We start from the raw sequence: 27,700 nt of genomic DNA, 5'->3' as shown, positions 1-27,700 counted from the left end.
GCCATCAGTCTCTTCATCAATAAGATTCAACTAATAATAGCCTCTTTCTATTTATGTGGTTGTAAAGGTTAAATTAAGTGATACAAGAAAAGTGCCTTGCACATAGAAAGCACTCTATTAATGAAGGAGGATATTATCGTTGCTGTTCATTGTTATTAGTAGTAGCATTAAAACTGATATGATTGCTAATGAAGAAACTGAGACTTAAAGAGGAAACAAACCTTGAACAGATGCCACAATAAAGCAACAGAATTGCTGTTTCCTGGGGGCTCTTTCTACAGGACAGAGGGACTAGAGCTTACTCTCCCTGAGGTTCTCTTGCTGTTTACTTTGGAAGCTCTGACCTTTCCAGCAGACACCATCACCTGTTCCCTGCAGGGAGCAGAGATTTGGACTTCTTAAGTTGTCGCTTCTGGCTGGGTCTGTGGCCCTTGTCTAGGCCCTGCTAAAACAGATGGCAAACACAGCCACTCAATAGGTGTCTTTATTCACACTTGTTGACATTTCCCATGGGGAACGGTTGAAGGGAGGGGCGGGGAGGGCTCAGCAGGAAGCCACGGCTTGGTTTTCCTCCATCCAGTGGAGGAAGAGACTCGGTAGGGACAGGCTAAATAGAGTGAACAGGGGAACGATCACTATGTGGGCTGAGATGCACTGTGCAGTGACTTCAGACAACCTGAGTCCTTCTGTCAGGAAATGCAATTTCTAAGTGGAAAAAAAACAAGACCCAAAGAAAAAACAAAGTGCATACAAAGCAAACTGCTAATGTAAGAAAGGTTCTAAGGCAGCCAGCAGTGAAAAGCCAGGGCTCTGGGGTGGCCACCTGGCCATGCCCCTATCCCACTGCCCTATACCAGGCTGTCGGGCCACCAGTGCCCTCTGGAGATAGTCTCCATTGGCTCCAAGGGTGCTGTGAGCCACAGAAGGTTGTAGAGGGAGAAGAGTCTGAAGTGTGGCAGCACCAGGGCAGCCCAAAGCAGGGCTGCATTGAAAATATCAACGTATCTCTTTAGGGGTGGCTCTGAGGGTTGGTGGGATTGGAGGGGGAAGGGGCACCTGGGAGGAGTACAATCAGCATCTATCTATTCTTGGACACAGGGAGGAGCCACTCTCTGGAATCTTAAATTACCAGGTAGGAGTAAGAATGCTGATTAGCTGTAGAGCTGAAGGCACAGCTGCCAGGCCCCTCTGGGTAGTTCTCTAGCACTCTAGGCCCGGTGTATGGAAGGCAGTGGAGAGGAAGGGCCTGTGGGAGCCGGGGCCAGCTCAGCAGCCTAGCCAGTCAGATTTGATGCTTCCAAACTTCACACTCTTCAGACTTTGGTTCTCCAGCTTCAGGTAATAGGCACCCTTGAAGAAGTAGCTGTGACCTGGGATAAAGAAGAGACTGTGACCCCCTTATCCTGACATTCTGGCACACAGAAGTTTCCCAGGAACTTTGAATTTCTGCCTGGCATAGGGAAGAAGTTTTTAAACCAGAAGAGAGCTTTGAAAGGCTGAGGCAGGAGGACTGCTTGAGCCCAGGGATTCAAGACCAGCTTGGGCAGCATAAAGAGATCCCCGTTTCTACAAAAATTTTTTTTTTTTTTAATTAGCTGGGTATAGTGGAACATTCCTGTAGGCCACGCTACTTGGGAGGCTGATGTGGGAGAGTCGCTTAAGCCCAGTAGTTCGAGGCTGCAGTGAGCTATGTTTGTGCCTCCAGCCTGGGTGACAGAGCAAGACCTTGTCTCTAAAAAAACAAAATTCAATTGTTTCAGCCTGAGCTGATTGAAGAAAAGAAAACAAAAACAAAAACAAAACACAACAAAAGCCCAGAAGAGCCCCCTCTGGGACTGGAAGAAGGGAAATGGCTGTGAAATAAGCTCTCTTATTCCCTGTTCACTCATTTCTAAGATGAGGATAAAGATATCAACCTTCTAGGGCTTGCAGTGAGCATTAAGTCAGATAACATATGCTATTATTAAAAACAATAACCCCACTTAACACAAACATCAAACTAAGCACATTCCATGTACCAGAGGTGGCAAAACTGGATACGTCCAGTCCTATCAGACCCACAGATGGCTTTTATTTGACTCTCACAAGTTTTTTTGTTTTATTTTGTCTTTAAATCTGAATAACTTGCCAACATGTAAACATCCAGAAAAGTCACACAAAAATACAGATTTCCGGCTTCTATTTAAAAAAATAGAATACCTAATATAGAATATCTAACAACACCAGACTCCATTCTTTTTTTTGAGACCGGGTCTCACTCTGTCACCCAGTCTAGAGTGCAGTGGCATGAACACGGCTCACTGCGGCATCAAACTCCTGGGCTCCAGCGATCCTCTCTGCTTACCCTCCCCGGTAGCTGGGACTATGGGACTATAGGTGTGTGCCGTCACGTGTAGCTAATGTTTTTTAAAATATTTTTTGCAGAGATAGAGTCTCACTGTGTTGCCCAGGCTGGTCTCAAACTCCTGGGCTCAAGCAATCCTCCTGCCTTGGCCTCCCAGAGTGCTGGGATTACAGGTGTGAACCATGGCACCTGGCCTAAGCCCCTAATCTTGCCCGCCAATAATTATGTGAAGGTGAGAAGCAACTGTCTCCTGTAAATGAGGCACGTGCTTTCTGATTCAGCACAGACTCCACAATTCCCCACTGTCTGCCCCTGCCTGCTTCACTCATTTGTGCTACCTGCCTGACCCATGGAGCTGTTGGAACTTATGACTCCTGACATACATAATCTCATTTACTATTAATATGCTAGCATGTAGTAGGTGCTCAATAGATGTTTATTCTTGAAGATAATCCCCAGTCTAGCATCTGATTGTACACTGCTTTTTCTTTGACATATAAGACCTTCAGCTACTGGAGGTCAGGACCTGTGCTTAGCATACAGTAGGTGCTCAAAAAAAAAAAAAAAAAAAAAATTCTGTGGGATTTACTTAAAATTCTCCCCCAAAAAAGCCAAACTGGATCCATTTCCAGGACCCTAGAGAGCTCACAGATGCCTCCTCAGGAGTATGACTTTCAAACTCCAAATTCTATCCCTCGCTGCTACTGGTTGTGTTTTAATCAGCAAGGGGCCAGGGGCAAACTGGCTGAGTAGGGGATCTTTGCCACATGAGCAACAGAGCATGACAAAGTTTGCCTTGTCTCAAATGGAGCCATCCTTCTGCTAATGGGAGGTGGTCACAGGCCTACGAAACCCAAAAGGGCTTGGATCAAACCCCAGAATGAATCCACAGCACAGAGCCCATGTTCCTTCCTCCTCCCCCAGCCCAGGCCTTCCATCCTCCCCTGCCCTGGCTCCAGGCCCTGCAGCTGTGAGAAGCCTTTCTGGGTCTTACTGCCTGGAACCAGGCCAAGGAGCAGAGGTCAGGGATCTGGAAACCTTCCCAGCACCGGGATGAAGGAGTTGATTTGTTTTCCCGGGCGCCGCCTGCCTGCCTGCCCTGCACAATGAAGAAGTGTGTGTTTGCAAGGAGCTGGGCCCTGGCTAGGGGCGGGGAGTCCTAGAAAGCGGAGACAGTCCTGGGTGGCTCACCGCTGCCCTGCAGGTCCACGACGGCATCCAGGTTATCCGGGATGGCATTCCAGGCATCTGCGATGAGCTTGGGGAAGCCAGGATCCATTTTCTTCTTCACCTCATTGTATCTATAAAGAAACAGACACAGTGAACCAGCAGGGCCTCTCTAAAAGACACTTCCCCCCCTAGCCTGGATGGGAGCACCCAGCTGATGGCTCCTGGGTAGGCCTGGGAAACCAGACCTAGCCGTTCAGGGAAGCAGCCAGCTGCAGTGGAAGGAAGAGCATGGAATCAGACCTGAGTCTGAACCTCAAATCTACCACTTTTAATTATATGACTTTGGATGACCCCATAAAAACAATCTCATGATTACTGCTAACATTTATAAAGCACTTACTACATGCCAAACAGTGTGTTAACCACTTTCCATACAGACTCAGTTTTACCAGCTGTAAAATGGGGTTGTGTCTAATTTCGTGTATTTAATTTAATGCATGCATTAAATCAAATAGCACATGCAGAGCCTCTATCCCGATGTCTCATAAATATTTAGTAGGTATTTAAGAAATGTTAGCTCCCTTACAAGCAAATCCCTGCTGTAATCCAAGGAGCGCTAAACTAGAAGCCCAGGGATGGGAACCTGCCCCACCATTCTTTCATTTGGTGGCTTGGAAAAATTGCTGCTTCTTCATCTATCAAGGGAGATGACAATCCCTGCCCTGGGAGATGATCACGGCTGGGGCAGTGAGGTTACAATGCAAGGTGGTAGGTACGTGTGAGTCCAAGGCCTGTTAGTCACAGGGTGCCACCTCAGTTCCGGCCACAGCAATCCTGGGCCCCGCCTTTAATTTAGGTAGATACTTTGGACGCCGGTTGGTATGTTCTTCTCCTGGCTAGCAACCCTTCTGCTTTTTAAGATTTTTGGAGAACTTTTTAAACGCTGCTGTCATGTTGATTCCTTTGCTTCTCCGCTTCATTATTCCATAAATATTTACTGAGCTCCCACTATGGGAGCTATGGATATCCTAGTAAAAAGATCAAGTCTTGCCCAAGTGGAACTGTTTCTAGACGGATCTGTTTCAATCCCATCCCAGCAGCAGCCACCCTTTGCTCCACAGTGCCTCCTAGTGGGTTCTCTTCCTCTCTGCAGCCAGCCTTGACCACCTCCACCCTGGACCCCAACAGTAGCTTTCCCTATATGCTCCCTTCTAGAGGGACCTTCTCCCTCAGCCATCACCCCAAATAACTGCCAGAAAAACCTTCCTTAATCCCAGCTGCAGCATTAGACTCGTTCTTACAAAACCTGGCCTGCTTCCTCATGGCCTGGGGCACCAAAACCAAGTTCCCTAGCTCAAAATCCCAACACTCCCATCCGAGGCACCTCCACTGAGCCCTCAAACTACATTCCCTAGTGTTAGGATGGTTTGGAGATGTGTGGCCCATGCTTGAACTTTATTTCTTTCTCATTCTACCCACAGAAGGTAGGGATGGCAGAAGTCAAGCCCACTTTTACAGATGAGAAAACTGAGGCTCAGAAAGGGAACTATTTTGCTTCCAAGTTCTTTTCATCCAGAAAGAATGCAAGCACTGTGGTGTCCAAAGATGTGGTACTTCTCTGCAGCTTTAGAAGTTGCCGCGTATAGCAGGTGTTAAGAACACAGACATTTGTGTCCCAGCTTTTTTCAGCCACTTTAGACTCAGTTTCCACACTTGGGAAAAGGAGCTAACAGTATCTACCTCAACTGAGAAATATAGGTGATATGCATAGTCTCAGGCTGGGCTGTGGTAGACGCCCCATACTGACAGCCATCATTATCCGATTCAAATGTGTTTGCATAATTTTCCCTCATTCTACTACATGAGGGCAGAGTGTGATGATTTCTTGACTCCGTCTCTACAGCAGCTAGCTAAGTGCCTGGCACACAGCAGATGTTGAACATATATTTGTGGCTTAGTGAAAGCTTCTATAAGCAGGGCCTGAGCTCTTCCTGGCATGCTGAAGACAGCTGCTCAGCCTCTGTCACTGTGGGGCTCTCTCTCCTTCTCCAGCAAAGACGCCTCTGGGGCCGCTGCAGACTCCTCACCACTTCTCTTGGAACAGTGAGCTGTCTCCTTTGGAAGCCAACCCAGAGCTTCTGATAGGCCTTTCAGCTCTGCCCCTTTTCAGGATGTCTCAGGGTGGTTCCTCTGTAGAGCAGGCTGTCTGTCCTGGCTCTGGCTCTGGGAGGTGGGCTTGTGTGGAAAAGGACTGGGAGGCAAATAACTCCGCCTGGAAACCCAGCAAGGCACTGCCACAACCTGCATGCCTGTGTGGGTGTGTGGGTGTGTGGGCGTGTGTGTGTGTGCACGTGCGCACATAATCATGTTCCTATATGCTGGGAACAGGACTGTTTTTGCATGTTTACATAGATACTGTGCCTGGGAAAGTGATTTAAAAAGTCCTTCCAACACCGTAATTTGAAAACATCAGAGCTTTAGGATTCTAAGATTCACGTTTCTGTGGGTCTGTGCCGCTCACCAGCCACAATTCTAAGATTTGGAGATTGAGGGCTCCTACAATGCTGAGATGTCATTCACAGTATGTGTGTGTGTGCGCGCGCGCGCGTGCACACGCGCCTGCTAGTGTCTGGAGCCTGTGGGTGGAAAGCCTGCTCTGTGGTTTCCTGCCTGACTGTTTTCTTTCTTGAGGCTTGACATATCAATCAGCTTAGGTTGCTAAGTGTCTTAGCAATATGTCTGGAATTCCGCCCTGACATGGGCAGGCCTGGGATATAAAGAGTTTCTGAATGCAGGGCAGCTGGGGGGCAGAAGAGTGGGGAGGAGGGAAGGGGGAGAAGACAGAGGTCTTGGGAAGTAAATGGGATTGTTTTGGGGATGGCAGACAAAGGCCTCAGGGATGCCCTCTGAAATTCTTGGGTAGAGCCCAGATGCAGTGGCAGCCACGGAAGGAATGTGGGGATACCAGGAGGGAGGGGATAGAAAGACACACCACAAGTCTTTGGGCCCCAACCACTCTTTCCCCACTAATCAAATGGACTGGCAGGTATAGTGGGGGGGGCACTCGGTTAGAATACAAGAGAAGTAGCTATAATCCTGGCGTTGTGCAAACACACATATCTCAATAGCTTGGACAAGTTATTTAATTTCTTTGGACCTCTGTTTCCTTTTCTAGAAAGTGTGAAGAATTACAGTCAAACTCCTGAGGTTTGGGCTGCCTCTCACCAGCCACTCCTGGGTATTAGGTTCCCTGGTCATGACCATAGCCCCTCAGAACTGGACTCTTCCCTGTAGATAACCTGGAGCACAGAACCACCTGCTTCCAAACTGTTCCCCTGCCAACCTGTACCCACAGCCATGGGCCTGCTGTGGCCATGCCACAGGGTGCCTGCTCCTTCCAAAGGGTCTGATTTGGATGCTGGTTTCTATGGATGACTGTTGCACCCATCTCTAAGTCTTCTTAATATTTTGTCCTCTGCCATCGTGTTCCCCCATCTCTTGGAATCCCCCACCCCCCATCTCAGGTACAGAATAGTAGTAAAGACTAACATGTTTTCCCAGGAGACAGAATGCCAGGGTTCAAATCCCAACCTGTCCCTAGCTGGCAGTGTGACTCCAAGCTGGTTACTTCACCTTTCTTTTTTTCTTTTTCTTTTCTTTTCTTTTTTTTTTTTGAGATGGAGTCTCGCTCTGTTGCCCAGGCTGGAGTGCAGTGGCATGGTCTCGGCTCACTGCAACCTCTGTCTTCCGGGTTTAAGTGATTCCCCTGCCTCAGCCTCCTGAGTAGCTGGGATTGCAAGCATGCACCACCATGCCCAGCTAATTTTTTGTATTTTTAGTAGAGACAGGATTTCACCGTGTTGGCCAGGCTGATCCGGAACTCCTGACCTAAGTGATCTGCCCATCTCGGCCTCCCAAAGTGCTGAGATTATAGGCATGAGCCACTGTGTCCAGCCACGGTTACCTAAGCTTCCTGAACCCAAGTTTCCTCATCTGTAAAATGGGAGGAGTGATAATTCCCACCTCACAGAGTCCTTGGGACAGTCTCTGGCACACAGTGTCCGTAGGAGCAGTTACTATCTTTATTTTTATTACCCTCTTCTTCAGTGAGTCATTTCAAAATGTGGGGGTCCAGACCAGACATGGGCCAATCAAAGGAATTCTGCAAAGGGAAAGGATGTTCCAACCAGAATTATATCAGCAATGTGACAAGAATGGTTCACCTTTGGCAACGTCTCAGAGGTATTAGAGACCAAAGAGGTTAGAGACCAGAGAGAGGGCATCCAGAGCCCACCGACCTCTGAACTCGACCCAGGAGGGACGGCTTCTCTGTCTCTCACAGCCAACTGTGCTGCTGTTCTACCCACCGCCCTCCCTTACCTCCAGAATTTGTCTCCAGCAAAGATGTATGTCTTCTTGTTTTTGCTCCAGTTAAAGGCGGCATCCACTCGCTGGACATCAGGGGGCAGTCCCAGGCTGGTCAGTGGCTTGGGGTACCCTCGCTCCAGGGTGCTGGCTGAGTAGATCCAGTATTCATTCCCTAGGGTGGAAGCAAAGGGTGTGTTGGCTGGTGCTGACATGCCCCAGGCCAGCCTGTTCCTCCCATCATCTGTCTGTCCTCGGGCCCCACAGCAGCCATTCCCAACAGAGTGCAACTTCCTGCTCACTCCTGGTTGCAGTGCCCAGAATCAGGGCTCACACAGAGGGCTTCAGAAGTCAATTACAGAAGGTGCCTGGTCAAGGACGTGAGTTGGGGGATAAATCCAGCTCACACTCTGCTCACCAAGTCGTGCACTCTAAGGGCCTTGCCTGCCATGAAGAGGCACCTTTTGCTACTTTGCAAAAAGGTGCCCTAGGAGCCAGCAGTTGTCCTGGCCAGGACCCATGATTATGGTGGGATGGGGGAGATGGGAGCCAGGTGGTGGAGACAGTAAGTACCCATAGTCTTGGCTGAGCCTTTATCTTCTCTAGGATCCCACCTCAGACCAGGGCAGGGACCTCCTAAGTCCTTCTTTACCCCCTCATAACAGCCCAGCTGTCTGTCTCCCCAAGTAGTTTATGAGCAACATGAGGGCAGAGCCTGTATCCCCAGGGTCTGGCAAAGCCCAGCACGTGGAAATGCTCCAATAAATGTTAAATGAACAGGGTTTCCCAAACCTTAGCCATACAGACCTCACCTTGATGATTTTACCACTTCTAGGGACTCCTTGTACTATTAGTTACTTAACATTTGGCTTTCAGTGAATTCATTTGGAAATCTTTAAAAACAAATTTATTAAAAAATATTTTTTGACTGTCAAAATATCAGTTACTGAATAATCCGTTTCTGTCCTGATTTGAAACTTCACCCTATAATAACTAACTACCTCTGTTAAAATCAATTTATGTTTAAAAGTAAAAATGAAAACAAATCTTTAAAACATTCAAACTAAAACTGTTACCTGCCAAAGACTGTATCACTACAAAGGTGTTAGGGACACACCAGCACTAAACTGAGACTTTTTTTTCTTCTAGAAAAGAAATGAGATGATTGAAAAGAATTAAGAAAATGAAATGTGTACACTGAGAGTTAATGCTATCTGATGTTGGGTGTCGGAACCAGTCTCCCAGATGAGTTGCACACTTTGGGAAATGATGTTGAAAGAATGAAGCCATAAAGGAGAGGGAGCACCCACGGGTGCATAGGAACTGTGGTTTGGGAGGGGGAGTGAGCCTGGGACATGTAGGAGCCCTAGTGCAGAGTCCTGTGGAACTGAGGGCCAAGGAAGGGTGCTTCCCACACACCTGCAAAGAACACAGCCTTCTCCTCCTGTGGGGCCTCATATACTGCATCAATCTTTTCCGGGAGCTCAGGCCAGAATGTGGCCACCAGCAGGGGTCCCATGGGCTTGTCACGTGGCGTCACAGTCCGCCAAATGAACCTGGCAGGAGGCAAGGGGGCACAGGAAACCACATCTTCAGTCACCCTGCAGCTCGAACCACACGCACCCCCCCAAACCCACCCAGAAACATCCCAGAGACGATTCCTTGATGGGAGTGGGAGGCAAGATCAAAGGAAGGTTGGAGAAGGAATGGAGAACGGGCAAAGATTCTGTCTGCAATCTGCTGGAGCTGAAAAACATCCTCCTACCTTGTTCTCTCCCTCTACCTCCTCCAGGAAGCCTTCCCTGACTACCTCTGTCCATATTGTGTTTTTCCTCTCTAAGCCTCTCAAAATCATCAACTCTGAGTGCCTGGAACAGTAGTGTCTGTTTGTCTTAACTCTCCTGTTTGATTAGAAGCCAATCGGGGCAGTAGCTGATGACACTCAAGTATTTCCTGAATTAAAATGAAATGAATTTGTGTACTTTGTCAAGAGTAAGAGCTATCATTGATTGAGGTCCTGCTAAGTGCCATGCGCTTTTTGTGCCTTGTAATTTAATCCTCACAATCTTATAAGACAGCATGCACTCTGGATGGTCTACCTAGCATTTATTATCTATTTCCCCACCATCCTTCCTCATAAAACTCCACATTTATGATCCAGCCTTCACCTCCTCAGACCCTGTGTCCCCAACTCCCATTCTAGGGGTAGATACTGATTGGTCTAAGCCACTGGTTCTCCAAGTGCAGTCTCCTGCCCAGCAGCATCTGTGCACCTGAGAACTTATTAGAAATGCAAACGATTGGGTCCTTCCAGAGATCTACAGATAAGAATCTCTGGGCTTGGGGCCCAGAATCTGTGTTTTAACAAGCCTTCCAGATGATTCTAATGCATGCCAAAGTTTGAGAACTGGTCTAAGCCAATCAGAGTTTAGCATTCCCTGGCACTGTTACTGATTCAGCAGTTGCCATATGACTTACAGTAGTGTTAAGACGGAACACACAGACTTATTTCACATCTGGGGGTCTGTGTGTGCGTATCTGTGCGTGTCTCTTTCTCTCTCACTTCCTGGGAGAGGGGATGGATTAGAGCCCCAATTGCCACTGGTAGCCTTCTTGTGACCATAAGGGGCAACCGGCCTTAGGATTAATTCAGTGCAGAGGCTTGCAGTGGACAAAGACATCAAGTCACTGACCTTCTCTCTGCCCCTGCAGGCAGTTCTACCCCTGGACTTTGTGCCATATGAAAGCAATTTCTTTCTACTGTTTAGGCTGGATTGAGTTTGCAGAGGGATCATCTCTGTTTTTGCAGCAAAACATCCTAACATAGGAAGGTGTCACAATTGTTATTTAGCAAATGAAGCTCAGAAAGGTTAAGATTCAGATTACTTAGTTATTACTACATCAATGACTAAGTAAATTAGTTATTACCAAGATTCAAATCCAGATCTGACTCCAAAGTCTGCGTTTAATCACCCTGTGATACTGTCCTTCACGACCCCCACCCTCACCAGCGTCTAGCAGCAATTTTTGTTCATGGTTGATGTTTAATATTTACTGGTTAATCAAACAAGCCCATTAAACATTCATCAAGTTCCTTTTGAAAGAAAACTGTGATGTGGTTGGCCAGGGATGGCTCCAGCCTGGGTCTGGGCTCTGCATCCTTTCCTAGGCCCCACACATCTGAGATCTGCATGTGTGGTCAGGGCTTTCTTAGTGGGAGGTGCTCCAGATGAAGGACATTGCCAGATCCTTACAATGAGGACTGCAGAGCAGCGCTGACATCTGCTGTTATATACCCTGGTTTGGGCATTCGAGGCCTGATGGGACCAGATTTCTCACTACATTCTAAGTCTCATCTCTCATTGCATTCTTGCCATTTCCCCATTGGCCAGCAGACCCTGTGAAGGGCAAAGCATCTGCACCCCAGAATCTGGCCCAGTGCCTAGAGTAGAGGAAATCCTTCTTGAAAGTTTATGGAACATCTTCTAGCTTCACCAGATTCTTGCTGGTTAATCCAGAAACTTTCACATCACTATGGCTTGGCTCTGCAGGTCCCTCTGTCTCAAAGAACCTCCTGACTTGTCACCCCCATCAGATTCTTGCTTCTCCTTTAAAGGCTCTGCTCAAATGCTGCTGCATCTGTGAAGCCTTCCTTGACTGGGATGTGCCCACAAAAGCACCTAATGCCTCTGCGATCACTTTTCTTTGATCCTGCCATGTCAGTTCTCTATATGCCTATTTCTCAAACCGGACTTGTGATGCACAGACTTCAATGTGCATCAGAATCACTGGGAGAGTTTGCTAAAATGCAGATTCCTGGGGCCTATCCCCAGAGATTCCAGTCAGGAGAGTCTGAAGCTGGGGCAGAAGCCCACCTTTTAATACTCATACTCTAGGTGGTTCTGTTATGGGAGGCCCATGCTCCTGTCTTTGAGAACACTGATCTAGCAGCCCCCAACCCCACTGTCCCAAGAACATCATTCTTCCTCCTCCAGCTACTAAAGCCTAGCAAAGTATTTGGCACAGTAGATGCCAAACAATTATTTGTCAATAATAATAGCTAATATGAATACACTTACTCTGTGTCAGGCATTACTTTTGCTCTCAGTGCTAAGTTCATCTAATCCTTACAACAGCCCTAGGAGATAGGTTGGAATATTAGCCACATTTTATAAATGAGGAAACCAAGGTACAAAGAAGATACTTAATTAACGTGGCTATGATTATATAACCAGTAAGTAGCAGGTACAGAATTCTAACCCAGACAACCTGGCTTCAGGGTCCATTTTCTCAACTACTACCCTCTATGAATGAATAAGTGGATGAATAATGAATAATGGATGGCTGGATCATAAATAATGGATAATAGATGGCTGGCTGGATGGATGGATGATGGATGGAAAGATATAGGTATGGATGGATAGATGGGTAGATGGATGGATGATAGAAGAATGGAAGGACAGACCCTTTAATGAGGTCCTAGATACTGCCTGCCATTCTCCAGGGAGCTAGGACATTATGGTAAACCTCAGCCTTTAGTCAACTGAGTGGTGATTTTTATCTATAGCACGTAGAATACCACCTCTTTCTGCTCTGCAGTCACTCACCACCCATACACAGAGTAATCTGGCCATTTGAGGGCAACGCCATTCTAGAAGAAGGCCTGTTGTAGACTGAATTATTGTTCCCAATTCTTCCCTCCATTTCGATTTTAGGATTATGCATTCATGTGCATTTCCATATGACTTTGCAGTACCACCCTCTAGGGTAGGTGTTGGGATTTGCCATGTGATTTATTTCAGGCAGTGGAATATTCTCAGACAAGATGTGAGCAGAGACTTTAAATGCACTTGTGTAGTTCAATTTGGCCTCTAGCACCATGTCATATGCATGTGTAGCTGCTAATCCCATGACAACAACAGGCAGAGCATACCTGAACCCAAACTGAAGCTGGAAGCCAAGATAACTAGTAGACCCACAGACTATGAGAGAGCAAACAAAATGCTTGGTTCAAAAAATCTACTGAAACTTGGAGGTTGTTTGATATACAGCAGAAACTGCCTAATAAAGGTCATTCTGCGAAGCACTTGGTGGGGTATTCAGCAAAGAGTGAGGGAAAAGAATAATGGTATAAGAGCAGAGGACAGGAGACAAGGAGGACAAGAAGCAAGCTCTTGCACTCACCGGTCCTTGAAGAAGAAGATCTCACCACGGATCTGAGCGATGCCATCAAAGACAATGTCTTGTTTGCAGATTTCAGGAGTGACAGGGCCCAGCGTAGGGGTGGGGCCGGTGCCAAGGTCAATGTCAGGAGAGGCCCCTGGGGGAGAACACCTGACCTTAGACTCTCTGCAGCTGCAAAGGTTCTCCCCACCAGGCTGAGCCCCCAGGGGTGCCCACCCAATCTGCTAAGAGTCAGAAGACATTGTCTTCCGGCCTTAGTGTAAGCTCTGTAAGATAACAAGAAGATGCCTGGACTTTGGGAGTCCTGGAGCCTTTTGAACTTTAGATATGCTTTTTACTGATATCACCCAAATCGGTCCTCTCTATATCCCTGAGAGTGGGGTATCATTATTGCACCATTTCACAGGTGAGGAAACTGAGGCTCAGAAAAGTTGAGTGACTTGCCCAAGGATTCAAACCCAAAGCTCAGATTCTTAGACCCACAAGAGTCAGAGCAGTCAGGGGGCCACTGGTGTGTCCAGCACTGAGAGTGGGGCACTCTTCATGATAAGCAATTCTTTTAGAGATGAGGAAACTGAGTCCGAAGAGGTATAAAGACTTGCACAATATCTTGCAGCTGGTGAGGGACAGAGGCCACGCTTGAACCCAGCACCCCTCACGGCAGACCTTGGGCTTCTTCCTGAGTCTAGCAGTCCCCAAACTTCATCACTCAAGCACCATTTTCACTATTTTGGCCTGACTCAGATATCACCAGGACCATTAAATATTTCTTTTTTTCTTTTTTTTTTTTGAGACGGAGTCTCGCTCTGTCACCCAGGCTGGAGTGCAGTGGCCGGATCTCAGCTCACTGCAAGCTCCGCCTCCCGGGTTTACGCCATTCTCCTGCCTCAGCCTCCCGAGTAGCTGGGACTACAGGCGCCCGCCACCTTGCCCGCGGCTAGTTTTTTTTTTTCTTTTTTTTTTTTTTTTTAAGTAGAGACGGGTTTCACCGTGTTAGCCAGGATGGTCTCAATCTCCTGACCTCGTGATCCGCCCGTCTCGGCCTCCCAAAGTGCTGGGATTACAGGCTTGAGCCACCGCGCCTGGCCGGCTAAATATTTCATTAAAAAAAAAAAAAAATGAACAGACTTTTTAAACTCTAGCCTCACTCTAAGCACCAACAATAAGTAAATCACTGGCTTAAGGCACTGGTTGTTCTGTTTCTATTACATACTAAAATCAAAGCTTATTATGAAAACCAGAAGCTTCCACCCGCCTGTTGTTAAGGTAATTCCACATGACGGAAAATTCTGTCCCGTACTTGGCTATTCTTCTGGATTCTAAACTCCACTGGGTTGCTCAAACCTGTGTAACCTTGCACCAGGTGACCTTACTCACCTAGAAAATGGGAGAAATCCAGAAATGGAGAGCTAAGAGTAACATGGATATCAGCATTGTTCAGATAGGGAAGAGTTATCCAAGTATCCCCTTGCAGAGCTGCTCTGCCTTCCCAGGACTAGGTCAACACTCCCGCTTCCTGCCCTTGTCTCCAGCACTCCTGGCTGGATGAGATCTTGCTGGTCCCAACCCCTGGGCCTCCATCCCAGGCTACATGACCTCCCCCTACCCTACCGCCCACCCGCCAAGGTTTACCGTAGAGCTCCTGAATGCCCTTGATGTCGTCCTGCGACAGACGGAAGTTCTTGGTGTAGGTGTAAATGGGCGCCATCAGGGCCCCAGGGTCCTGGGAGTGCTCCAGCCCCATGGCGTGGCCAAACTCGTGGGCTGCCACGAGGAACAGGCTGTACCCTGAGGGTTGCAGGGAGGGGAGAGGGTTGAAAGACAAGAAGAGAGATGAGAGAGAAATCAGGACCTGACCCAGTGAGGCAGACTTTTGAGGACAGCCCCACAGTAAGGCTGAGAGCCCTGGAAGCGGCATGTATTGATTTGTTTTTTCTGGGATTAATACACAATTTTAGGATCAGTGCCTACTGCCTCCAAGTGGGGTCAGCCAAAGTCCTCTTGTCTCTTTCCAGGTTAGTATCAGGACAGATGTGCTATAAAGGAAGAGGACAAGTAGTATCTGTGAATTTTTTATTTAAAACCCCATTCATTTTAAAATCCTGCTTCCTGGCTTTTTGTGTCTCTCTATAAAAGATGAGCTCTACAAACCCAGCTCCTCAGGTTCTCTGAAGAGGTGAGATAGTGGGGACAGGCTGGCCCCATGTTACCACCATTTCTGCCCAAGTGAAAGCAGTAGAAACCATCCCCGCTTAGCATGGTTGCACAGGCTGAGCCACAGCCAGCGAGCAAAACCTGTGTTACACCCTGTTGTGGTTAAATGTGTCCCCCTAGAAAAGATTTGCCCAAGTCTTAACCCTAGGGGCCTTTGAATGTGATCTTATTTGGAAATAGGGCCTTTACACATGTAATTAAGATGCAAGTTAAAATGAAGTCAGATTGGACCAGAGTGGGCCCTTAATCCAATATGGCTTGTGACCTTATAAGAAGAGGAGAGAGGCCAGGTGCGGTGGCTCACACCTGTAATCCCAGCACTTTGGGAGGCCGAGGCAAGTGGATCACCTGAGGTCAGGAGTTCAAGACCAGCCTGACCAACATGGAGAAACCCCGTCTCTACTAAAAACACAAAATTAGCCATGTATGGTGGCGCATGCCTGTAATCCCAGCTACTCGGGAGGCTGAGGCAGGAGAATCACTTGAACCCAGGAGGCAGAGGTTGCAGTGAGCTGAGATCGTGCCACTGCACTCCAGCCTGGGCAATAAGAGCAAGACTCTATCTCAAAAAATAAATAAATAAATAAAAGAGGCAGGCAGAGGAGGAAGACGGCCATCCATGTCATGACAGAGGCATAGACTGGAGTGACACATCCTTCAGAGGGAACATGGCCCTAATGACACCATGATTTTAGACTTCAGCCCCCAGAAGCATGAAAGAATACATGGGGTTTGTTTCGAGCCATAAGTTTGTGGCATATTGTCATGGCAGCCCTAGGAGACTATAATATTCACCGTGGGTGAGTCCCTGAGCTCTGGAATCTTGAACTACTCAGGAAGATGGAGAATCCCACCTTTAGGTAGAAGGCTGGTAAAATCAGAACGTGTCCTAGCAAGGAATTTAGCAGGGGATAAGAAAACCTCCTTTGGTCAGCCTCTGTCCACTGACATCTGCCAAGTTCCATCTCATGATGATTATAAAGAATGAAAGTAACATAAAGACAGGCTTGCCTAATTCTGACAGGCCCTGGACCTGCCCACTCACCTGGCCACTGTGGGCCATCAGGGAGCTTTAAGTAACCCTGTAACCCTGGGCCCTGCGCCTGGAGTGGGCACAAGGCCCCAAGCACCCTGCTCACTGCACCAAGCACACAGTGAGGTCACAAGCTGTCTCCTGGGCACTCTCTCCCCCAAGCTTGTGAGTCCTAGGAGGCAGAGAGTTGTCCCAGCCAGCTGCATCCTTAGCACCCAGGACTGACAAGGACCCACCATTTACACCTGCTAACAGATGGTGCTGACTGATGGGGCGGGGAGGGCTCTAGGGGCTCCCCCAGGGCTGCGTGGACCATGGGGTCAGATCAAGCATGAGGCTGCTCCTTTTTTCCTTTCTTCTGCTGCCCACCAGCTCCTTGAAGGCACCTCTTTGTGCAGTGGGAATGTCTCAGGAGAATTGTCTCTCTGGTAACCTGTGCTCAGAATTCAGCCCTTTTTTGGTAGTTACAAGCCCACCTGGAGGGTGGCTGAAGGGGAAGGCAAGAGCAGTGACTCCTCAGGAAGGCCGGTTCTTGCCCAGGAGGCAGGTAGCAGCATCTGGTCTACCAGGGTCTGCTTTTGGAGGCTGTGCCTCCACCTGGATGGGCAGGATCTAAGCGGGGACCTTGGCTCCACCAGAGATGGGCATTATCTCAGCCCAGGTGGGCGGGTCTGGGTAGGTGGGTGTCTGGGGCGCAGTGTCTATGCTTGAAGTGGGTGAGGTCTCAGGAAGGTTTTGGGAGCAAGTTTAGGGGCAAGGGCAATGTCCAGGGTCTCTGTCCAATGACTAGGGCCTTGTACCTTGGTCGGGGCAGAAGCCCCACTTGCGGTCGTCATCGTAGTTGGCTGTGGTCGCACACCACATCTTTCCATCACTGCGGCCAGCGCTGGTGCAGCTCTCATACTTGTTGCCCAGGAAGGTGAAGGGGAAGACACAGGGGGCACCTTCTGAGTTCCCACCAACAGTGGACATGGCTGTGGGGATAGGGATACAGGTCAAGGCACAGCAAAGAGTCTGAGGCTACCACCAGGAAGCAATGACATGATGCTGACCTTAGCAAGCCACACCTAAATCAGACTCAGTCCCGGGCACTGTATCTTTAGACTCATCTCACCCCACCCCTATCAGCCTTGTGCAGGAGGGACTGAATGGCACCCCCTGTTTCATGGATGGGAAACAGGAGATCAGAGAAATGATGGAATTTCCCTGAGCCAACACTGCTAGGAAGTATCAGCGGCAGTTCAAACTCTGGAATCTGGAAGCCAGATTCCAGAATGAGCCTCCCATGGAAAGGGGCAGATGGGCTAGGGGCAAAGGGAGTTGGATGAAGCTGATGGCACCAGCACACGCTCCTCAACTGTGAGCCCCCTTGGGCAGGGCTTTTCTGAGACCAACCTCTGCATCTGCTGCACAAAGCAGGCACTCAGTAAATTCCTGTTGGAGGAAGGGAAGAAAGAAAGGAGGGAGAAATGGAGAGAAGGAGGCAGGAGGGGGACAGGGAAGAAAGCAGGGAGCTCTTAATAAAAAACAGACTAAAAAGTGGAGATACAGACCAGGAAAGGCAGGGAAGAGAGACTGCAGGGTCAGAGAGGAGGAGAGAGAAGTATCTGTCAGAGAGTCTGAGAGAAAAGGGATGCAGGTCAGTCAGAGGATCCCGAGCAGGCCTGACATTTAAGTGTCACCAATTCAACTGTTGATACCCAATGTCTGTTCTGATTTCAGTGTCCAGACCATACCAGGTGACAAGTATCCTGACCAGCTGCACGGACATCTTGGGTGTGGATGTCATTCGCACAGATGACTTAGCATCCCTGTCTTGGGGAAAGGAGGTTGGCACAGGGAGTCTTATGGGTTTTTTAAATCAGACAGCAGGTGCTGGGCCCTGAGGGAGGGAGAGGTAGTGGCACCCACCGGTCTCAGGGCAGAAGCCATACTTCTTGTCGCGGTCGTAGTCCTCAGTGGTGCCGCACCAGCGGTAGCCATCTGTGCGGCCCTCAGTGGTGCAGCTGTCATAGGATGTGCCCTGGAAGCGGAATGGGAACTTGCAGGGCTGTCCTTCAGCATTGCCGCCCATGGTGAACAGGGCTAGGGGTAGGGGAGACAGAGAAGGATATGAATGAGACACGCCTCCATGGGCATAGGGCTGGCTGGCTGGCTGCCCATCTGCCGGTTCACATGAGTGAAGTTGATGCATTGTTAAAATATTAAGAAAACATCTCTACTGGTTGGTAAGGAGCTGCTTCTCTGAGCTCCCAGAGAGAAGCTCTGCTTCCCTGGTTATCCCAATCCCTCCCCTGGGATCTTATGGACCACCCAACAACAAAATGGTTGACACCTGGCACACAGCAAGGGCTTCTAGAACCCTGCCTCAGCCCCAAGGTCACTGTCCACACTGCCTGGTCCACGCCTGTACCATGCAAATTTCATGTAATAATGATGTATGACATGAATATATCAGTCATGGCAGGCAGGACCACGAGAATCTCTCTCCGTTTGATAGGTGGAGAAATCAAGGCTAGGACAAAGCTGGTTCTCAAACTGCTCATGGTCACATAAATGAAACAAGTGAATGAAGATTGTAACTAAAAACTACAAAACACACCAATCTCAATCTCTCTTGCTCAGTCTGTCACTCTCATACATGTAGATGTGTGTGTGCACACGCATACACAGAAAGAAAGCTTTACCCCCGTCAACCCCAGGCCCCTTCCTGGATGGCCTTGCTGCAGTCTCTGTGGGAGGGAGAGAAAGAGAGAAGAGGAGGAGGGAGGGAGAGGGAGGTGGTGCCTTCAGGTTCCTTTTACTAAACACTCTGGGCTTCTAGTTTGACCTCTTCAAGACAGGGGCCATAACTGGAAAGCTGGGGGAGGGAGTGGGGTTCAGAGCATGGCCTGTGTGTCTTGGATTCTCCCCGTCTTCCCCTCATCCACCCAAAGCTAAAAAATGGTGTGTCTCTGGAATTGCCAACTAGCAAAACCACAAGTCCATAACAAGGACCATCTGTGCACAACGGCGCCAGAGGTGACCTCACCAGCCCCCGTTAACTCCACCATGGCCAGAATGGAGCCCAGTCCCTGGCCTCCCACCACAGAACTTGGAGCCCTGTATCCTCACTGCTCCCCTCTCTACCAAAAGACTTTGTCCTGCAATGCCAGAAAAAAAATGTCACCTAGAGAAAAGGCAAGACTGAGTCCGGATACCTTAGTGGCCTCAGAGTTGAGAAAGGCAAAGTGTTAACTTTGACCAATACCAGCCCCCTGCCTCTGACCTCCCATCAGCCGCATTTCTACCACCCAGGAAGCCCCTGTCTCCTCCCAAATTCCCCTGACAAGGATGGCAAGAATCAGACACTGACTCAGCAGTCAGCAGGGGCTGAGTAACAAGAATCTCTGCCTCGAGACCCAGACACGTGCGTGTTGTGCGTACTTGCATCTGGCTAAGCACAAAGTAAATAACTAATGTACAATGCAGGGAATAACCCTTCCCAAACTTATGAAATACAGCTGTTTCCACATCTACCTATCATCAAAGCATTCTGTTCCTATCAGAGGGGTGACACAGGGAAGGGTTAATGCCACATGTAATCCCTACTGGGAAACGCAAGATACAAAAACTATTTTTATTTCAAAATTTCTGACTTATTAATGGTGAATGGCTTAAACTCTTAATATAAAGTTTAGCTCTGGTAATAAAAGCGTAAACAGGAAGAGAATTAACTAGTTCTTTCTTTCGTTCTGTGAAGATGGTTGGTGCTTAGTTTTCAGTTACAATGGGGTTAGGGAGATTCACAGACGTAAAATTACGGACAAAAAGACAGTCTTTAGTCTATGTAGATTAAAGAGTCTTTGTGAGATGGGAAAGAAGATAGTGTTAAAAATTTTTAGACTTTTTTCCGTTTTCCCCAGGTTTTCTGGGCTTTCAATCTGCAGAATTACCAAATATGATGACTTCATAGACTATGAAGTTACATACACCGTCATGACTATGAAGTGTGTTAAGGATATTTTTAGAAAGGATTGAGTGTGTATGTCAATATCTATACCCCATTTTAAAAGGTTTCCCCCATGTGGCTTCAAAATCTCTGAAAATGTTGTGTCTCAGGCACTGACAAGCAAACACAAATACTGAGTCAAACCTAAAGTATTTATCAAGACACAGAGATGCAGACACAAGCTACACAGGAGGCAAGAAAAGACAGGGCCCAAGAGAGGCAGATGGTGTAGCCCCTGTGCCCAGACACACACACACACACACACACACACACATGCATGCACGCATTAGCAGAGGCAGCATCAGGACCAAGGCTGGAGGAATAGGTGAAATTCCTCAGTTGGAGTTCGCAAACCAGGTTGAGTCCAGCCCTGGTCTGAGTCCTGCCTCCTTATCACACTGCTAGGTTTCCAGCTACCAGCAAGCCTTTCCTCATGCCCTTGAAGTATCAGTCTTGATTGAAGCATAAAGACTGGTTCTAGAGAGAACCACTGGGCATTGTAATAGTTCTAAGTTTACTCCAATATATGTAAGAAATAAATAATTAGCACATCAAATCTGTGACTCCTAAATGATTGCTAATGGTGAAACGTAAAAAAAAAATCGACTTGATTTAATTAAAGTATTATGCTCATCATGGTACTGGTGGGAGAGAAACAGCAATGGCTCAGATCAGGTTGGGGGGAACTGGGTGAAGGACGTTGGAGGGATGCTCATTGACTGGCAGTGCCAGCCAGTCCTGGAGAGTGCGGAGGGTGGAGCACAGTGGGGAGCCAGGGAAGCTGGAAGCTTGGGGTGGAAAGTCTTGGGGACTAGAGTGGATGCTCACCTTCGTGGGGACAGAAGCCGTACTTGCCATCCTTCTCAAAGTTGTAGGTGGTAGAGCACCAGAGGAAGCCATCGCTGCGGCCGGTGTCAGTACAGCTGTTGTACTCCTTGCCATTGAACAAGAAGGGGAACTTGCAGTACTCCCCATCGGCGTTCCCATACTTCACACGGACCACTAAAGGGTGACATGGAAGGGGGAAGTTGGACTTCTCCATGCCTTCTTTGGAGACCAAGATTCTGACTCACCCAGGTGTGTGACTTTCCTCCCCTCCCACCTCTCTGGTCCAAGCAAATGGAGTGGAGAGAGGACAGGAGAGAAGGTCTGGGGCATGCAGAGGGCCCCTTTCTCACCTTGGCCTTCTCCCAAGGTCCACAGCTCATCATCATCAAAGTGGGAGTCTCCCCCAACACCAGTGCCTGGGGCAAAGGCATGAGCCAGGAGTCCGTCCTTACCATCAAAGGGGTATCCGTCGCCATGCTCTGAAACAAACATTGGGTCTTAGCTTCTAGCTGTACCACCTAGACCTGGAAACCCCTCCTACCCCATCTACATGTGGAGCCTGTCAGCCCACCCAGCATCTGTCCCCTTCCCTCATCCCAGTGGGGTTATCCAGGACTGCGAACACAGGGGCTCGGTAGAGATCTGCTGACCCGGTTGTTACCATCCTATGGTCTACGCTGCTCTCCCAGGTTTACATGACTCCCAGTATCCATACCCGCTACCTTCATTGTCTACACTACCACTATGACACTATACCTACCACATACACACATTACCACACTAGTGTCCTCACCCCATCCTGATCGTCCCCAGTGTCTATGCCATCCACCCTCTTGTCAATACTGCTCTCTTAACCACAATCCTGCCTTCATGTCACACTATCACCAATATCTACAACACGAATCCTCATGCCCACCTTGTCACCAAGGCCTGTACCACCCACCCACTTGTCTACACTGTTTCCCATGCTCTTTACCTTCATCACTTACCACTCAGTGTCTATACCATCTACCTTTATGTCTGTGCTACTGGTAATGTTCACATCATAAACTCACATGGCCACCTGGCCCCGGGTTCTATGACCCTTCCTCTCATGTCTACACTGCTCCATTGTTTCCAAACCACTCTCATATATCTACATTTCCTCAGTATCTACCAGCATCATCCAACAGAGCTTTCTGTGATAAGAGGAATATTATTTGTGTGTGCTGTCCAATATCAATAGCCACTAGCCTCCTGTGTCTTTTGAGCACTTGAAATGTGCCCAGTGTGACCTGGAAACTGATTTTAAATTTTTAACTAATTTAAATTTAAATAGCCATGTATATTCTACCTAATGGCTGCCATATTGGACAGCATAGTAGACCACTTGCTTCGGGTTTAGACGGCCTCCAGGTTACACCACAGCACACCATCTGCCCCTATGTCAACGTGGCTCTCCAGTGTCCACTCCGGGTTGTGTTGCCCCCATCTAAACCACCCCCAGGGTCCACACCATCTACTGTCCTATCAAAGCTGCCCTCAGGATCCCCACACCCCTCTAATGTCCATCTTGCCCCTTCGTCTCGATGCTGTTCCCTCCTGGCCCCTCTTCTGCCTACCCCAGCGGCCAAAGTTGATCATGATGTCTGCCTCTCCATCGTGGATTCGAGAAAACCGCAGTGGGGTCACATCACTCCAGACTTGGAAGGCACGAGCAAAGGCATCATCCACTGTCTCTGGGTCCAGATCAGGTGTGTAGCCAATGATCCTGGAGGTGGTAGAAATGTATGTGAGTGTGTATGCATGGGCATAAGTGCGTGCATATGCAAGTATGTGTGTGCGCACAGATATGTGAAAAAGTTTGAGTGTGTGTGTATGTGAACATACAAGTATATGCACAAGCATGGGAAGGATGCACAAGTATGTGCATGTATATGTGAGCATGTGCCTGCACGTATGTGTGTGTAGGTTGGGCAGGGCTCGCTGCCAAGAACAAACTTCCCAGGATACCTTGAAGACCCAGGGAGTCCCAGGCCAGTCAACATTTTTAGGCCCCAGCTCAGGAGTTCCATCTGTCACTTCTGGCTGGTGGGGGAGGGCCATAAGTAGTGCATTACGGGGCATAAGGCAAAGATCTCACCATTGGAACCCAGCACCAGCCATAGAGCACAGCTCTCGGCCCAATTAGCAACGATTTATGACCCAATTGGGCTGCTAAACCCAATTGGCTACCAATCATCATGTTCCTTCTGCCCATCCCAATGACCTCATCTAAAAACAATAACAATGGCTAACATTACTACAATCTTGCTCTGTGTCAAAAATCATAGAAGTCGTTTATATTAGTTCAGTCTAGCTTAGTTCCCCAACCAACCATGTGAGAAAGGGCATTTTTAAAGCCCCATTTTGCAGATTGGAAAGCCAACATTCACAGCACTGAAAAGTAACCCAATGTCTGATGGCTAGCAAGTATGAAACTCAAGTCTGTCTGACTTCATTTTCTAAGAACTGTGTATTGAAACTCCCTAAGATGCCAAGCCTTCACAAAAGACACCTTATGGATCCCTTGAGTGGAGAGAATGCATGGGTCAAGGAGACTCGTGTCCCTCAGCCCAATGGCCCTGCCTCCCCAAGCCCTGCCCTGGCACCTGTATGTGATCTGGTTCTTGTCCCACTTGGGCTTGCGGGGGAAGAAGTTGTAGTTGGCCACATCCGGGTTGCCGCAGCGTGGCTTCCGCATGGTCTCGATGGTATTCTGGTCAAGATCACCTGTCTGGGGCAGTCCAAAGAACTTTTGCATCTTCTTTAGTGTGTCCTTCAGCACAAACAGGTTGCAACTCTCCTTGGGGCAGCCATAGAAGGTGTTCAGGTATTGCTGAAAGAAATGCACACCCCCAAGGCAAGCAGCCACATTAGGACGGCACAGTATTAACCAAAGCAGGCTGTAGCAATCAGCCTCCAACCCAGTGCCATAGTCCAGACAGGATATAAGCCAGGGGTCTCAGAGCACTGGGTAGAGTACCGGGTTCCCAAATCAGCACTGTCACCCATTAGTTGAGTGACAGGACATATAGCTACAGAGAGCATAGCTACCACTTGTTGGTGCTGGGTGCTGACTATATGCCCAGGCACGAAAGTCAGAATATGTTAATTCATTTAATGTTAAAAACTCTGTAATGTAGGTATACTATCCCTGTTATACAGAGGAGGAAATTGAAGCACAGAGAGGTTAAGAAACTTGCTTACAATCACACAGTTCACAAATGGTAGATCTGGATTTGGGACAAAGCAATCTGGCTCCAGAGCCTGTGCTAGGAAATGTGATACTCCAGCATCCTTCCTTTACCTCTATCAACTCATTTATCTACCTTGCAGCTGGTGACTTGGGGACTTTTTTCCTCCTTTTTTCTTCTAAAGAGATTCAATGACTATGTACATGGGCTCTGGCAGCAGACAAACCTGGGTTCAAATCCTGAATCAGCCATTTGCAAAAATAAAGCAGTCCTGTCCTTCAGGAGCCATACAACTGGCCTTGCCCAAACTGAGGCCAAAACTGAGCAGGTCCCTCCAAAGAGGTTCAGGGAGCAACGGACTCATTTATTTAGTCAACAAATACATTTTAGCACCTACCACGTACCAAGCCCAGTGCTACTGCTGAGGATAAATTGGTGAACAAGATAGACAGCTCTGTCTCTAAAGTTCAATCCTAGCAGGGAGGCTGATAGATCACAAATAAAACCAAAATGAAGTATGTGATAAGTGCTCCCGGAACGGTGAAAGGAGCCAGTAGATCTTCTGACAATGGTCCTAGCCTTGTTGGAAGTAGTTAGGAAAGGGGAAACCAAGGACATAATAATAATATAATAAGAATAATGGCTAGTGCTTATTGAGTGCTTACCATGTGCTAGGTAAGCACCTAAGATTGCCTCTCTTTTAACCCTGAGATACGAAATTTCCCAGTTTGCAGATGAAGAAACTGAGAAGTCACTTGCCCAAGATCATCACTAGGCCAGCTAGTTAGTTCATGCACCCTTTGATTTGAAGCCAAGCGGTCTAAGTCCAGAGCTATCTTCTTAAGCCCCCACTGCATTGCCTCTGGACAACACAGACTTCCATTTGTCAGTGGTGTTCAAACCAGGCACCTCCCTCTTGAGTAGGGGCTGGGTAAGATGAGGCTGAGACCTGCTGGGCTGCATTCCCAGGAGGGCAGGCATTCTTAGTCATAGAATGAGACAGGAGGTTGGCAGGACTGATTTCACAACATACAGGTCAGGTCACAAAGACCCCTATAAATAAATAGGATGCAGTAAAGAAGCTGGAGAAAGCCCACCCAAACCAAGATGGCAAAGCAAGTGACCTCTGGTCTGCTCACTGCTCATTATATGCTAACTATAATGTATTAGGATTTAGGATGTTAAATACGTTAGACACTCCCACCAGCTCCATGACAGTTCATAAATGCCATAGCAACATCGAGAAGTTACCCTATATGGTCTAAGAGGGACAGGAACCCTCAGTTCCAGGAACTCCCCACCCCTTTTCCAGAAAACTCCTAAATAATCCACCCCTTGTTTAGCATATAATCAAGAAATAACCATGTGTATACTCACTCAAGCAGCCCATTCCCTGGTCTGCCTATGGAATAATCACCCTTTTATTCCTTTAGCTTCTTAGTAAATTTGTTTTCACTTTACTCTGTTGGCTGGCTCTTGAATTCCTTCCTCTTCCACACCAAGAACCCATGTGGTCCCCAGGCTGAACCCCAATTTAGGGGTTCATCCTGCGACCCATTGGCTGGAAAAAGTGTAAGGAACCCAAGTAGCTTTGTCATTGTCCCACAGCTCCACCCTCAACCCCACCCAACAGCCACATCATTATGCTAGCCAGCTCCAGACCCCTGAAAAAAGTAGCCCTCTAAAAATGTATAGAGGTTTCCCAACCCATCTATCCAGAGGGGCTGAGACCTAGCTGCTTGGAAATGGTGAGAGCTGGGAGAGGGTAGGTGTAGCCTCCTGAAGGAGTTCCTAGGGTGACCAGAGGGCATGGGCGTCTTCTCCCGGACAGGTTGAGGGGGAGGCTGGAGGGCAGGGTGGCTGAGGCAACAAGGGAGCAGATATCCCCCGGAGTGGAAAGGGCATCTTGAAGGGTCCCTGGCTGGCCTCCCTCCTCAGGCCCTACTTATGCAACACTGTGGCCAGGCTCAGTGTCCCTCCAGCCAGGCGCGCGCACACTCACAAGACAACATCTGAACCGCAGTTTGGGAACCCAGCCAGGAAGGAGGACTCGCTGGCCGCTCTCCGACCTGAGTGGAGCGCAGTCCGCCCCCGCCCCACGCGCCGGGCCCTCTAGCGCCTGCCCCACTCCTCCTCCCTCCTGCCAGGCAAGCTCTCTCCTTCTTTCCTCTGACCCTTTGGAGAAGTTCGAGGAAACTTTCCGAGGCCCAACCCTTGACCCATTTGTCCATTAAGCCAGGTGAAAAAAGATGCGCTCTCTGCTTCCCTCCTGCCCCAATCACTTCCCAAATGGCCCCCTTGAGCTGTTTATTTAAAGGCCCCTCTCCGGATCTGTGCCGAAGGTTCCTAGAAGTTTGCCAAGCCCCGCGTTGGCCAAGCTCCCTCCCATCCTTATGCGCGCATAAGTTTACCCAAATTGTGTGCCAGAACCCCGTTCCCAAAGTCCTACATTAGCAAAAACGACCCCTTTAGCTGTTTGCCAAAGGCCTACCAAGACGCTTGGCGAGATCCCTTAGCAACTGCCCAGATGTGTCCAAAAGTTGTTTACAAAGACCGCCCCCCCTTGCCAAATGTCCCAGATACTAGAGGAGGTCCCCGCCATTTACATAAGAGTCCCTTTCCAGTAGCATGCCAGGTCACCACTCTCCGGCTCTCTGGCTTGTTTTTCGCCCCACTGCTGTATCCTGAAGGTTGCCAAATTGTTTATCAAAGGTCTTCTCTGCTTACAAAAGATCCCCCACCGTTTGCAAGACGTCACTCCAATAGCTTGCCAAAGACCCCCCAAGCTGTTTACCGAAGCCCCTCCCCCACACTGTGCCCACCGCCGAGGGCAGGGGGAGAGACACCCCCATCTTTTGCCTCCGAAGTTTGTCTAAACTTAGTTCCTTGAGGCCAGCGCTGCAACTCACCACTGCCAACTCTTTGTCCGTTTTGGGGGCAACATCGCCGGGGAACTTGATGATGGGCGACGGCGCGGCAGCGGCATGGCTCAGCAGGCAGCCCAGGAGGCAGAGCGCCCTCAGGAGACCCGTGAGCGCGCCCCGGGCCATTAGCGCCTCCATCCTTGCGCTCCCGGGCCCCGTGCGTCGCCCGGGGGTCGCTGGCTCAGTGCGTGTGGCCTCGTCGCCGCCTGGTTGGAGCCTGCTCTGCAGCTCAGGGCTGCGCTCTGAGGGTCCGCTGGCTCGGTGGCCTGGGTTTTGCCCCGCTCAGCGGCTCATGGTCCGGCCCCCGCGCCCCAGCCCCCGCCGCCGCCGCCGCCGCCGCAGGTCCTGGCAATCCCTTTGTATGTTTAAAGCCCCAGATGCGCAGCCTCCAGCCACAGCCTGAGGAAGTCTGGATGCAGCGGAAACAAGGGA

General features: G+C 48.9%; 1 protein-coding gene across 3 annotated transcripts; it reads right to left on the bottom strand.

Moving 5' to 3' along the window:
* Positions 1-8: 8 nt before the first annotated feature.
* On the bottom strand, positions 9-27,700 carry MMP2 (matrix metallopeptidase 2). 3 transcript variants are annotated; one of them, XM_023209957.1, is made up of 13 exons: positions 26,836-26,893; positions 23,760-23,986; positions 22,731-22,879; positions 21,480-21,608; positions 21,130-21,303; positions 18,222-18,395; positions 17,111-17,284; positions 14,696-14,851; positions 13,064-13,199; positions 9,299-9,435; positions 7,895-8,054; positions 3,536-3,645; positions 9-1,370 (listed from the first exon to the last, which is right to left on the bottom strand). In XM_023209957.1, the coding sequence occupies exons 2-13, from the start codon at positions 23,909-23,911 to the stop codon at positions 1,267-1,269; spliced, it is 1,755 nt and encodes a 584-aa protein (XP_023065725.1). In that variant the 5' UTR covers positions 23,912-23,986; positions 26,836-26,893; the 3' UTR covers positions 9-1,266. The 3 variants fall into 3 exon arrangements, with proteins under 3 accessions (XP_023065725.1, XP_023065724.1, XP_023065723.1); XM_023209956.1 differs by lacking the exon at positions 26,836-26,893 and adding an exon at positions 25,010-25,325; XM_023209955.2 differs by lacking the exon at positions 26,836-26,893 and adding an exon at positions 27,254-27,700 and having other exon boundaries at positions 469-1,370.

Source organism: Piliocolobus tephrosceles, chromosome 17 (genome assembly GCF_002776525.5).
Source record: "Piliocolobus tephrosceles isolate RC106 chromosome 17, ASM277652v3, whole genome shotgun sequence".
Classification (NCBI taxonomy): Eukaryota; Metazoa; Chordata; class Mammalia; order Primates; family Cercopithecidae; genus Piliocolobus; species Piliocolobus tephrosceles.
The sequence above is the reverse complement of the archived record's forward strand: the minus strand, read 5'-3'. Positions and strand labels throughout refer to the sequence as shown.

Excerpts from the sequence above, each read along its gene's own strand:
- MMP2 (XM_023209955.2), bottom strand. The coding sequence starts at position 27,406 with ATGGAGGCGCTAATGGCCCGGGGCGCGCTCACGGGTCTCCTGAGGGCG. Across the intron at positions 23,987-27,253 it reads CGGACAAAGAGTTGGCAGTG|CAATACCTGAACACCTTCTA; the intron begins GTGAGTTGCAGC and ends CATTTCTTTCAG. Across the intron at positions 14,852-17,110 it reads GGGCTTCTGCCCCGACCAAG|GGTACAGCCTGTTCCTCGTG; the intron begins GTACAAGGCCCT and ends TGCAACCCTCAG.